Source organism: Phocoena phocoena, chromosome 3 (genome assembly GCF_963924675.1).
Source record: "Phocoena phocoena chromosome 3, mPhoPho1.1, whole genome shotgun sequence".
In the NCBI taxonomy this organism is placed as follows: Eukaryota; Metazoa; Chordata; class Mammalia; order Artiodactyla; family Phocoenidae; genus Phocoena; species Phocoena phocoena.
The window spans coordinates 119338002-119351356 of record NC_089221.1 but is presented as its reverse complement, the minus strand read 5'-3'; the positions used below and the strand labels follow the sequence as shown (position 1 = coordinate 119351356).

Genomic DNA, 13355 nt, shown 5'->3' with positions numbered 1-13355 from the left:
TCCTTCTATCCTCCACTCTACCTTCATGCTTATTGCCTCATAGTTATAATATGGCTTCCCCAGCTCCAGGCATCACATCTGCCTTCACCACAGGAAGGAAGGAAAAGGAACAGAGACTGCATAGATGAACTCACAAGCAAAAAACCTGGGGTGGGGAGGGACTCACAGTTCTTTTAGTTAGCCAACTTTAGTTCCAAAACAAGAGGATGGAAGGATGGGTATGGGTAACAGTTTAAACCCAGGCATGGAGTGGGAGGAGCCTGAGGAGGGCAGAAGGTTAGGGTAGAGAGTATTTCAGGGTTAGAGAGAGAGAGCTGTAAGGAGGGTAGGAGGAAATAAGGGGTATTGGTAACATGGCTAGCCATGCTATGATATGCTAACACAGTCAGCCATCAGTTTCCCCAGGAAATTGGTTCCAGGACCCCCACAAATACCAAAATCCATGCATGCTCAAATCTCTTACATAAAATGACACAGTATTTGCATATAATCTACATACATCTTCCCATATACTTTAAATCACCTCTAGACTACTTATAACACCTAATACAACGTAAATGCTATGTAAACAGTTGCCAGGCACAGAGCAAATTCAAGTTTTGCTTTTTGAGAACTTTCAGGAATTATTTTTTGAATATTTTCCATCTGAAGTTGGTTGAATCGGTGCATTTGGAACCACAGATATGGAAGGCCCACTGGTTTTCATTTAATGCTTACAACAGCTACATGAGGTCACTATTACGTAATTTCCACTCAATTCCCAAGTTCCAGATAAGAAAATGAAGAGCTGGAGAAGCTGAGTCATTGGCTTGAGTCACTCACTCAAGAAATGGATATTGGCAAGATCAGAATTTAAACCCAGGCCTTCCTGATTAGTTGGCATGCAAAATCAAGAGCCTCCAGGCTTAACAGACACCTGCATTGGTTCCCTACTGAAAGGGTAACTCTGGGGAAACAGACCCAATTAGGTCCCATGAAGTCACTTCCTGTACCATCTGAGGGCAAGTGCTGCAGACCTGGAGGTATCATCTGAAGTGTTTGGAGACTGGGATGGGAACCTCACTGTGAAACATCTGCAATCCTCAGGCTAAGATGAGATTTCTAACTGAATTTTAAAAAACAGAAAAACAAAAGACACCTACACCAACACTGAGGCCAAAGAACAAGTCCCTCTAACTGTGTTAGCTCCACCGCCCAGGCTCATCAGGGCCTCACCATTAGAAGCCCACTCTCTCAAGCTGCTCCGGAGTCGCAGCGAGGCCCAAGGAAGAGGCGAACCAAGTCACGGGAACTGCAGGATGTGATCGCCCAGCTGACTGTGGACCACACGTGTGGTGTGTTCTCATTTCTGTAAAATACAATGTAAGGATATTCACGAAAAATCACTGAGGATGTAGTCTAACCTGTTAGCAATGATTACCTTAGGGTGGGAAGTAGAGGAGACCAGGGACCTACATTTTTCTCTAGTTCATACTGCTGCAAAGATGGATTTTTTTTTTAAGGTAGAAAAAATCCAATTATATTTAAAACAAAAAAGCAGTAATAACTAGGTAAATAAATGATATCTAAAAAAATAAACTGAAGGCAGAGCCAAGCCCAGCCCTAGAGGAAGCGATTCTGCTCTTCCTTCCGCGCCCCACCCCCAGCACTGAAAACCCTGCCCCAGCCCCCGGCCTTGGGGACTGCATCCCTGGGAGGGACCTGGGACCCCCCAAGTCTCCCTCCTCCACCAAACCAGTCTCCAAGCCCCGCCCCCCACGGCTTTTCCGGGGCCTACACAGCCCCTGTGCTAGGAAAATGGGAGCCCCTGGCCCGCCGGGCAGAGCCCTCCCTGGAGCCGCAGCCCCTAGAAGTCAGCCCCGCGGGCAGAGCGCGGCACCGCGTGACCTGCAGCCACATGACCCACGCGGGGCGGGGCCGCCAGCGCAGTCGCTGCATCAGCCGCGGGAAGCGTCCGCGTAAGTGGGGAGCGGGGTCCGCGGGGACCGCGGGGACCCTCCTCGCGGGCGGGGGTCCGGGCGCTGCCCAGCCTCCGGCAACCTGGGGCCGGGACCCCTAGCGATCCGTTCGGGTCCCTCCCCGGGAGGGGCGATGGGATCGCCATTGGGGTGGGGGAAAAACTCCTGTACCCCACGGACCGCGGATCCGGCCACCTCAGCCTTGGCCTTCCCACTCTGATTTGACCGCAGTGCGGCGGGGAGGACTAAACGCCCTCCTTCCAGAGCGATTACCTTTGCCGCGTGTTCTTTGGGGGAAACAGGATCTGCAAAGCAAGGCAGGCCGCTGGGAGCGCCCCTCTCTGGTACTGAAAGAACACACCTCTCCAGGCCTCCACCTGCTCTAGTGAGCCAAGATGATCCCATGACCTCTCTATTTACTGAGGAAGAGTTCAACAGTAGAGTATCTAGCCAGGTGGGGGTTGTCGAGGGGTGGGGAAGGGGGGCCTGGGTCGAGCTGCAAGATGATAGCCAACATGTTATATTGAATACTATGTGGTTTACATGCATCTTCTCATTTCACATTCACCATCATGAAATTTGTCAGGTAGGTGCTGTTGTCCCCATTTTCCCGTAAGAGAAAACAAGCTCAAAGAACTTGGGTCCTTAACCAAGGTCCTGCAGTTAGTTGATCAATGGAGGAACCGAAATTGGAACCCAGGTCTGTCCCACAGCAGCGCCTCCCGGTGGGTAGTGGAGGCACTTGGCCCAACCTGTCAATGCTCTGTGTACTTCCCCTTCTGGGCTCAGACAGCATGGAGAGAAGGGCTTCTCCCCTCCACCCCTTTCTCCTTACCCCTTACCACTGATTCCTTTTGTCACCTACCCCCGCAGGACAAGATGAAGCTCATCATCCTGGACCACTATTCTCAGGCCAGTGAGTGGGCAGCCAAATACATCAGGAACCGCATCATCCAGTTTAACCCAGGGCCAGACAAGTACTTCACCCTGGGGCTCCCTACTGGTGCGTTGTGGGATGGGGAGGGTGGGCGAGGGCATTATGGGCTTCTAAGGGGCCAGGTAGGTAGGCCCATTCAGCCAAGGGACTGCAAGGAGGGCTCTGAGGTACTGGCCCTATGAGTGAACGACTCCCCTGACCCCGGACATATGAAAGAGAGGACCCAGCTTCCTCTGGGCTGGTTTGTTGCTGCCTGCTCCTGAAGAGTCCTGGAGTAGAAGGGATCTTGGTTAGGCAGGAAAAACTTTGATTTTTAGGCTATATCCTAAGCCAGCCCTGTCAGTCAAGTCTCCTTAACAGAATTAAGTCCTAATACCTTAAGGCATACGTTTTATGTAATGAATTAACTTCACTTCTCTGCATCTAGAGTGCTACTAACTAAGCGCCATCCTTGGGAGAATTGAGAAGATAGTCACTCAACGCATTTTCTGTAAGGCTTAATTAAACACAGGACCTAAGTGAAAAACAGTCCTAGTTTCTTTGGGGAAAAAAATCAGAATGTTGCCTTTATGGGAGGATATTTTAAAGGCATATTTTTTCAAGGGGATATTTTTTCAAGGCAAATGTTCTGATTATTTCTTTCAGAAGTGGGGTGGATTTGCCTCAGTGACCAATCCACTATTGCAGAAGTCTTCAAGCTTTTTCTGTATACGGCCAAATAATAAATATTTTACACTTCACTGGCCATACACTTTCTGTTGCAGCTACTTAACGCTGCCCTTGTAGCTCAAAAGGAGCCATAGACAATCCAGAAATGAGCATGGATGTCCGCCAGCACTGACATTTGAGTTTATATAATTTTCATATATCATAATATTCTTTTGGTTTTTAAAAACTTTTAAAGTGTAAAAGCTACTCTTAATTTATGAGCTCTACAAAAACAGGCAGCAGGCCAGATCTGGCCTGTGGGCTGAAGTCTTCCGACCTCTGCTCTAGAGGTTTGTGGGAACAGTATATTCAGGTAGGTATCTGTGAAACCACCAGCGTCTCAGACTGTGTCAGGGCTGTGCTAACATCCTGTTTTCTAACTGTGGAGCCCCCCGGGGTCAGAGTCTGGGCTTCTGCTGAAACTCCTCCCCATTTCCCCATCGTCTGCAAAATTAGATCCAAGCCCCTCAGAGTGGTGTTCAGGGCCCTCCAAGACCTGGCCCCTTCCTGACTATCACACTTGAACCAGCACAGCATTTCCATATGGGTTCCTTGGAACATTCCTACTGTTAGTTGAAGCACCCTCAGGGTTCTGGGTGGAAGCCACAGAAGCCGACTCTGGCTAACTTAAGCAGAAAAGGAATTTATTGGCTAGATAGTGGAAGCTCACAGAATTGATGGGAAGGCTACAAGTGTGGAAAATGGACATGATGAAGCTCAGGGGGAGGACAGGGAAGCTGTGTGGCTCAGCCATGGCTAAGACCATGTCACAGGGATAGGCTGATTATTTTGTGTGGATGGGGCTGCCACTGTCATTCATTCAGCAGATACTTATTGAATACCTGCTGTATGCCAAGCTGTTCTAGGTGCCAGGGATACAGCAGTGAATAAAAAGAACACAAATTCCTGCCTTCCTAAAGCTTGAATTATGGTGGGAGAGACAGATAATAAACAAGTGAATTAGCAAAATATAGAGTATGTTAGATGGTGATAAGAGGGAAGGAGAAAAAAGAAGCAGGGAAAGGGGCTAGAGAGTGTTTAGGCAGAGGTGGGAGTTACAGTGTTGGATATGGGGGCAGGGAAGGTCTCTCTGAGAAAGTGACATTTGAGTAAAGGCCTAAAGAGGTGAGTTAGCTATGCAGATACCTGAAGGAGAGCATTGCTGGCAAAGGGAACAAACACCATGTGCAAAGGCCCTGAGGTAGAATTGCTTGAAGCAGGATTCCTAGCTGGGGAGAGAGTTAGCCAGGGGCCAGTTTATATAGAGCCTTTGTTAGGACTGATTATAACTCAGAGTGAAATGAAAAGCCATTAGTGGGTTATGAAAAGAATGATCTGATTTGGGTGGGGCTTTTTTCTTTCCATCTTTTTATTTTTAAAAGTTTCATGCATTCAGAAAAGCTGAAAGAATAGTACAGTACCATCTACCTAGATTCACCAATTGTCAACCTTTTGCCACATTTGCTTTCATCTCTTGTGGCTCATGTTCTGTCTGTACACACACACATACACGCACACATTTCTTATAAGCCACTGGAAAGCAAGGTCCAGAGATCCTGACACTTTACCTCTAAATCCTTTAGTACATATCTCCTCAGAATAAGGACATTCTCTTATATAACCACAATACTATTGTAATACCTACGAAAATTAAAAATCATTTCATAATATCATCTAATATATAGACTATATTAAATTTTTTCCCCTAATGGTCCACATTTATTTTTTAGAGTTTTTTAAAAAAATTAATCCCAGTGTCCAGTCAGGCTTCATGCATATTTAGTTTCTTAATCGACAGCAGTCCTCTTGCCTTTTGATGGGTTTTATGACTGACTTTTTAATGAGACTCAGCTCGGGTTTGCTGCTCCGAGGGGAAGTCTTCCCCAAACCCACAGGCTAGCCTGTACCACAGCCGACATTACTGCTTCGTGTCCCCACTCCTAAACAGTGAGCTCTTCCAAGGTGGCTGCTGTGTCTCTCACTTCTCTGCATCCCCATCATGTACTTCTCACGTACTGGTTGTTCAGGGAATGTCATGTCAGTAATTAAGTCTGACATTCACTTAGGTGCTAATCACAGTCATTTCAATCATCAGTGTGCTGAATGCTAGGGATTCAGCCATGAACAAGACAAGACACAGCCCTTCCCTCCTGGAGCTTATAGTCTAGGGGGGAAATAGGCATTAAACCAGCACTTAACGGATGGCAGTTGGGATTGAGCATTGGGTAGGACTTCAGATCTGATTTGTTTCTGTCAGGTCTGACAGGTTCTCCTGGTGGAGCATCCCTGATTCATTCCCGGGCGCCCTCTGGGCTTCCAGGAGCTGGGGGCTGAAGGGGGTTCATGGCTGTGGCCTCTCTTGCAGGGAGCACCCCACTCGGCTGCTACAAGAAGCTGATTGAATACTACAAGAATGGAGACCTGTCCTTCAAATATGTGAAGACTTTCAACATGGACGAGTATGTGGGTGAGTCTTGGGAGAATCGTACTCCTCCCCTCACAGGATCGGCCCAGGAGAGGACGGGGGAGGTCTCAGGGAACCAGTGGCATTTGGGGGTAGGCTCAATTGGTGATACTGTATCTTCCAGGCCTTGGTTCACTCAGCTATGACATGAGGCTAATAAAGCTGACCTCATGGGCTGAAAGCATTAAGTGATATAACAGGTGTGGAAGCTTCTTGATCAGAGCAAGCGCTTAATGAATTCCAGCATATCTCCTCCCCTGCCTCCTCCCCAACTCCATGCCGTTTCTTTCTGGAACAAATGGCTGCAAAGGGGATCTGGGGTCCCATGGCTGGGGTGTGTGCCCCCCTTCACACCAGTGTCTGTGTCTGGACTTTCTCTCTACTGTTCATCTTCCAGTCCCCTTCCTGCCAAGTATACTGGGAAGGGAGCTGAGACTGGTGTCCTTTCCACTGATGAAAAGTGGCACCTTGGGCTTCTGTCACCCTCTCCACCTCCACCACCATTTTGTAATGGTTTCGCCTTAAAGGTTCTTTTTTGTTTTAATTGTGGTAAACTACATGTAACGTAGAATTTACCATTTTAACCATTTTTATGTGTACAGTTCAGTGTTGCGTGGATTCACACTGTTGTGCAACCAATCTCCAGAACTCTTCTCGTCTTGCAAAACTGGAGCTATCCATTAAAAGTCACCCGCCCGCTTCCCCGCTCCTCAGGCCCCTGAAACATGCACTTTAAACACTGCTTTTCTTCTTAACTGAAAAAAATCTTTTTTGGGAAGCTCTGAGATAATTCTCTCCAACCACTTGGTGTTCCACTTGGGGTTCAGGCTGAGCAGGGTGTAATGGGGGGGTGTGAATGGTGAGGTGGGAGGCACAGGGTAAGGGGTGTTCTTGCTTCCCTTCCTGATGGGCCCAGCCCTCCCCCGCAGAGGCTAGCCCACCTCCAGAGGTCCAGACTGATCCTGGCTGGCCCCCAGCCATTCTCTTGTGAAAAGGAGATCAGAATGAGGGCCCAGGCCCATGGTCATGGTCATGGGCACAAGGACACCAGCTCAGCTTACTCCGAGTGGCTGGGGGTGAGAGGGCTACTGCCCAAGGCTCCCCGATGGGCTCTTCCCTGAAAGTGTCTCTGGGGTCTGGGAGTATCCTGCCATCCTTGGGAGGGCGCCCTTGCTCAGCCTGGCATGACTGAGTGCAGCCATGGCCCCACAGGCCTTCGTCGAGACCACCCGGAGAGCTACCACTCCTTCATGTGGAACAACTTCTTCAAGCACATTGACATCCACCCAGAAAACACCCACATTCTGGATGGGAATGCAGCTGACCTGCAGGCTGAGTGTGATGCCTTTGAGGAGAAGATCAAGGCTGCGGGTGGGATCGAGCTGTTTGTCGGAGGTGAGCTCGACACCACAGCAGGTGTCCAGGGCAAACGCAGGGTGGCTGGAACATATGAGAAGGGGACAAGACCCATGCCTGTCTGCAAACAGCTCCCTCTCTCTGCACCAGTGACAGTGGGGTCACTCATTAGCCCGAGGCAGCAGGGAAGGCACAGAGTGGGAGCCCTGGTGCCCTGCCCTGCCTCTGCCGCTCAGAAACTTTGTGATCTGGGGCATCTCCTCTTTCTGCAATTTGATGCCTTGTCTGTAAATTGAGGTATTTGGATTTGGACTCCAAGATTCTCTCTATTCCTCAGACAAGGTTTTATGGATCAGTCATGGGACTTAAACATAATCACAGACTCATGTAGTTCCAGAAGATTCCACCATCAGCCCCTGCATGCTAAAAATAGCAATTGAACCCCAGAGAAGTTTTGTGACTTGCCCAGGGTCAGCCAGCCAGAGCAGTGGAGAGAGGGTGGGGACCTAGGGTATCCTGCTCTCAGGTTTATGCCTGTCCCTGCCCTGAGTTGCCCTCTTACACTTCCATCTGTCAAGGCCTCTGGAGTCCCCCATGGGGGGTGGGGGTGGGAGGCTGAAGTTGAACAGTCTTTGACTGCTCCAGATTTAACCCTTCTTTACTTCAAGGTGGGGAGGGAATGGCTAGGAGTGCTCATGTTCTGAGATCTTATAAACTTGGCAGCCCCTTTCCAGGCCCTGTGTATGTTTTCTTCGGTGTGACTCCATCCCAGCAGGGATAGAGAAGTGGCAGGAGAGAGAGAAGTTACACTTGGATGATCTGGGGGGCAGAAGCTTTTGGGATTGCTCCCTACTTAGCTTTCTGAGGGTGGCAGCAAGTTAACAATGTCTGTGTGTACCTCAGCTAGAAATGAGAGGGGAAGATCATATGCTTAAAGTGTACCTTTAAATGAATGAGGTGAGAGACATGGTTTTCCAGGATTTTTTTCAGACCCCAGGTGGGGAAGGAGAGATTGTCCGTTCTTGAAATCTTGGATCCCTGGGACTGACAGGGCTGCCTTGTCTCTTCTGGGCAGGCATTGGCCCTGACGGACACATCGCCTTCAACGAGCCGGGATCCAGTCTGGTGTCCAGGACCCGTGTGAAGACGCTGGCCATGGACACCATCCTGGCCAATGCTAGGTTCTTTGATGGAGATCTCGCCAAGGTGCCCACCATGGCCCTGACGGTGGGTGTGGGCACTGTCATGGATGCTAGAGAGGTAAGGGCACAAGGGGGGCTGGCCTTGGCTTTTTGCTGTTAATTTCAACCATACAGGTACCACCTGAATCCATTTTATTAAAAATGAAGACATTGTAAATAAGGCTAAAATCCCAGCTGACCCTATCACTGCTGTCCTTCCTCTCTGGAAGTAACCATTCTTCCCAGTGTGAGGTGAAACCTTTTCAGCACTGACTGCCCAGGAGGCCCCAGGCTCCTGGTCTCTGCCTACCCAGCACCACTAATATCAGAATATGAATTTGTATCTGTCCAGGTACTGAGAGGGGCCCTCTGGTTCCCTGCAGTTGGTGGAGGCCAATGCTTGAAGGGAGCTCCCCCTGCAACCGCAGGGTGCTTGTGGTTATAGCCCTGTGCTCAGGGATTCATAAATGTGGAGAAGTGTGATTGAAATAGTGTCTTGAACTGAATTGAGTCTTTCTATAGAAATTTGGGTATCATTTGAATTTTTTGTAGTTCCAATTTCCTTACTTTCATTAGAAGCATTTTCTCTTCCTTTCTGATATATTCAGTGGGAAGCAGCTACAGACATTTTAGCTTTAAGTTTCTTTGCCCAAGTCTGTAAACAAACATGTAAATCATTGAAAAAGTTTCCCTGTCTAAAGTGATTTTTTGTGAAATGAGCGATGGCAGCAGATTTCTGTTGGGTAACCTTGAATCAGTACCTAGGGAGGTCATTCTGCTGTTTTTGGCCTTGCAGCTTATAAACACTACAGTTCGAGGGCTCTTCCTGTGGTGTGCTCTTCCTGGGGATGGAAATCTGGAAATTCTTTTTTTTAAAACGAGTTCTGGGGTCCTGAACAAAGAGTCACATTCTTTCTATGCCTCTGTTTTCTCATTTCAAGAAAGGAACGGTAAATCCTGCTCACAACTCCATGGCAGAAGTGAATTACAATGAAAGGATATCTGGAATGCTGAGTTCTTTATAATCACTTTCTGGCACTTAACATTCTTTTTTTTTTTTTAATTAAAAAAATTATTTTATTTATTTATTTTTGGCTGTGCCTCACGGCTTGCAGGATCTTAGTACCCTGACCAGGGATTGAACCCAGGCCCTCGGCAGTGAAAGCAAGGAGTCCTGACCACTAGACTGCCAGGGAATTCCCACACTTAACATTCTCGATATTTTAAGTGTTGTGGGGAGTCTGTGCCTGTTTTACTTAAACAAAAAGCATTACTCCAAGTCACGTGAGCAGGTCTAATACTCTGAACTGAAAGTGACCAGATTAAGGGGCAGCTTTATTGGGATTCAACCTTAGCAGCCACACAGATAACTCTCACCATTGCTTCCAAGGCCTCCCTGGAGGCGCAAATCAGGACCCGTCTTTTTCCAGTTTGTCACCGTGGAAACTCACCCAACCTAGCGGCCCCGGGACCCAGTGTCAGAACTGTCGGGATAAGGCGTGGGCCTCTGTATGTATGGCACACTTGTTCCCAGGGCACTTTCACGGTCATCATCAAAGGTGCCAGGAGGCACCATCGTGTGGTGGTCAAGAGCATGGACTCTGGGTTAGAAATGACCTGCGGCAAGTTACTGAAACCCCCATCACAGAGTCCACTCCCTTATCCTAGAATGTAGGGATAACAGTGCTCCCCATCTCAGGCTACTTGTGTGACAGAGCACACAGAGCGTGGAGCAGTGTGCCACGTGCTAACGACGTACAATGACACATAACAACAACAGTCCTTACGATTGTCCTGGGTGGCCACTAGGATTCAGGTGTCTAGACTCCCCGTTCCGCTGCTCCTTCTTCTCCATCACAGGCTTGTTTTCTGATCCCCAGGTGATGATCCTCATCACAGGTGCTCACAAGGCGTTTGCTCTATACAAGGCCATCGAGGAGGGAGTGAACCACATGTGGACCGTGTCTGCCTTCCAGCAGCATCCCCGCACGGTGTTTGTGTGCGACGAGGATGCCACCCTGGAGTTGAAAGTGAAGACCGTCAAGTATTTCAAAGGTGAGGGTGGGGTGGGTCAGGGAGTAGGTTGCCAAGTTCAGGTGTGCCAGGAGTGAGGAGTGGATCTAGCTTGCATGCTCTGGCCACTTTGACAACTATGATTTTAATAAAATCAAACCCTCCTCTCAGAATACAGTTTTCTCTTCCATCCATGACTATTTAAGGGTCCATTTCTAGAGACCTGTTTGCTCTGAGGAGGAGGAAAGAAAATGAAATGAAAGTGGTAGTTCAAGGGCAGTTTGGTAATCTCCTTGCAGCGATATTGAGCCTTAGGTTTTTTATCTTTCCGGATCTTGTACAGGCCTTTTCCTTGTAGTCAAGGCACTGAACTGCCATGCACATCTTTTTTTCTTCTACTTAAAGCGGACACTCACTGCTTTAAATAAACTTATGGGAAAATCCTCATTTACTGAGCAGGCAAATTAGGAATTTGTTCTTTGATGAAAAGATTAACTTTTTTCTTTTTTTTTTGCGGTACGCGGGCCTCTCACTGTTGTGGCCTCTCCCGTTGCGGAGCACAGGCTCCGGACGCACAGGCTCAGGGGCCATGGCTCACGGGCCCAGCCGCTCCGTGGTATGTGGGATCCTCCCGGACCGGGGCACAAACCCGTGTCCCCTGCATTGGCAAGCGGACTCTCAACCACTGCGCCACCAGGGAAGCCCAAGATTAACCTCATAATGGCCAACTCTCCTAGAGACTGAATTTATAACAGTCCCATGGATTCTAGCATTCATTAGGAATAACAAATTCTTTTCCTGTTTTTAGGGTGTTTATCGTTTGGGCCCACAGATGAAAGATGATGAGTATCAGTTCTAGGACAAAATTTGAGAGCTCCTGGATGTTACTGTTGATAATCATGGAACTCTGCCGCTACCTGCATTAATGACTTTTGTTTTTAATTTTTTGTAGGTTTAATGCTTGTTCATAACAAGTTGGTGGATCCCTTGTACAGTATCAAAGAGAAAGAAACAGAGAAAAGCCAGTCTTCTAAGAAACCATACAGTGATTAGCCTGTGCTAATCCTAGTGTCAAGTACCTCATTGGGACAGGCAGGTCTTTCTGGAAATTGTCTTTAGGAGGACAGAATTGTATTTCTTTAATCTAGTACGGTTACTCCAGATAACTGGGTGAACTTATTATTCTTGGCTATGCAGCGTGGAGTCCAGTCATGGAGTTTAGCTACTTGGTTGTAACTTACTGTTAATCAGAAAAAAAAAAAAAAAATCACTCCATAATTTTGATGTTGGCCCGACTAGGGGTTTTTAACTTTTTGTTCTGTCTCTGACACTGTTTACGTGTACAATACACTCCTGCTAGTAAGTTCTATCATTATGTGCACTGATTCTCAACTGGGAGGGAGTTAGGGGCTTATGTATATGGGACAAAACCTCTTTGGAGAGTCCTGAGAGCCCCTCTTGAGCAGGCCTGCCCCTTATTTGGGAATCACTGTTTTAGATTAAGGAACAAACACTCTCAATGTCTAGAATCAGTATAAGGAAGCGGTCCCTCCGGTCAGTAACAAGTGCCATGGGAAGGAAACTATCCCTTACTTTCTTTCCCCAGTTTTTACTGCTCTTTCAGTTGGCCTTTCTGTGAACTCAGAGGACTCCTTGAGGGAGGATTTGGGTGGGTAGGACTAAGAAGAAGGCTTTTGCTGATAAACTCAGAGCCTCAAGGGGCCCAGCCACGTCAAACTCCCCTCCATCAGGGACCTTCCAGCAGCAGGAGGAAGGCGGAAACGCTTTTCCCACCAGAGCCCTGTGTTTTGTTCCAAGGTCTCACTGTGGCACCTCTCATACGTGCTCTTTCATAAGTCCACAGGGCCAGCAGATACTGTCAAGTTCAGCGTTGTGTTCAGTCAAGGTGATGGAGCCAGGGCAAGCAGCTTAGTTGAGTTAGAAACAACACACGAGTGACATGTTCTACATCCCTAAGAGCTGAGTGCCAAGAAACATACCAACTGTTTCTAAAGTTGCCTAATGTCCTTTCCCCACTGAAAATACCCTGCCCTTCTAACCCTCCCAAGTTCGTGTGGCATGGTCTGATGTTCCCAGAACATCAGGAAATAGAGTGCTTTTGCTCCTTTATCCTTCACCCCTTGTTCACAAGCTGTCCACTGCTCTGCCTTCTTTTACTCCTCTGCCTTGATGGTTTGGATGCTGCCTCCTCCTCCCTATTTCTGTGCCCATGTGAAGCTGCTGCTGCCTCTATTTCTGGGAAAGACCTTTCGGAGCCTGGCTCAGGCCTCTCTTTAAGTGCTGTGTTTGGTACCAGCATTTCATCTTTAGCTTTTATACGTGATTGTGCTGTCATTCTGTCTTAAGCTAATGGATCAGTGGACTTGTTTACAATATTTTCTATTAAATCCAGTATTTTCAAGTAAAATGTCTTGTTTGTGGACTTCCACCCCCAAAGGTCAGAAGCTGGTTTGGGTTGATATTTATATATTTTGAGAATAGCTAGCGAGCAAAGCTTCATACTCACTCCTCACAGCAGCTCGGCAGGAAGCCACAGTCATAGCAACTGTTGATCTTCTTCAATCACCCGAGGGGAAAATAATCAAAATATTTCATAAAAATGAAGTGCCTGTGTGAAAAAATGGTAGGAATGAACAGATGAGCAATAAAGTGTCCGATTCTGGCTCTACTTGGCGTCCACATGAAGATATGACTGTTAACTAGAATAAGGCAGATGT

General features: G+C 47.8%; 1 protein-coding gene across 2 annotated transcripts; it reads left to right on the top strand.

Moving 5' to 3' along the window:
• The first annotated feature begins 1931 nt into the window (after positions 1-1931).
• On the top strand, positions 1932-13045 carry GNPDA1 (glucosamine-6-phosphate deaminase 1). Of its 2 annotated transcripts, XM_065873914.1 has the most exons (7): positions 1932-1958; positions 2832-2961; positions 5969-6070; positions 7280-7462; positions 8499-8683; positions 10485-10659; positions 11570-13045. In XM_065873914.1, exons 2-7 carry the CDS (start codon positions 2838-2840, stop codon positions 11668-11670), a joined length of 870 nt encoding a protein of 289 aa, XP_065729986.1. In that variant the 5' UTR covers positions 1932-1958; positions 2832-2837; the 3' UTR covers positions 11671-13045. The 2 variants fall into 2 exon arrangements, with proteins under 2 accessions (XP_065729986.1, XP_065729987.1); XM_065873915.1 differs by lacking the exons at positions 1932-1958; positions 5969-6070 and having other exon boundaries at positions 2838-2961; positions 11570-11670.
• The last annotated feature ends 310 nt before the right edge of the window (positions 13046-13355 follow it).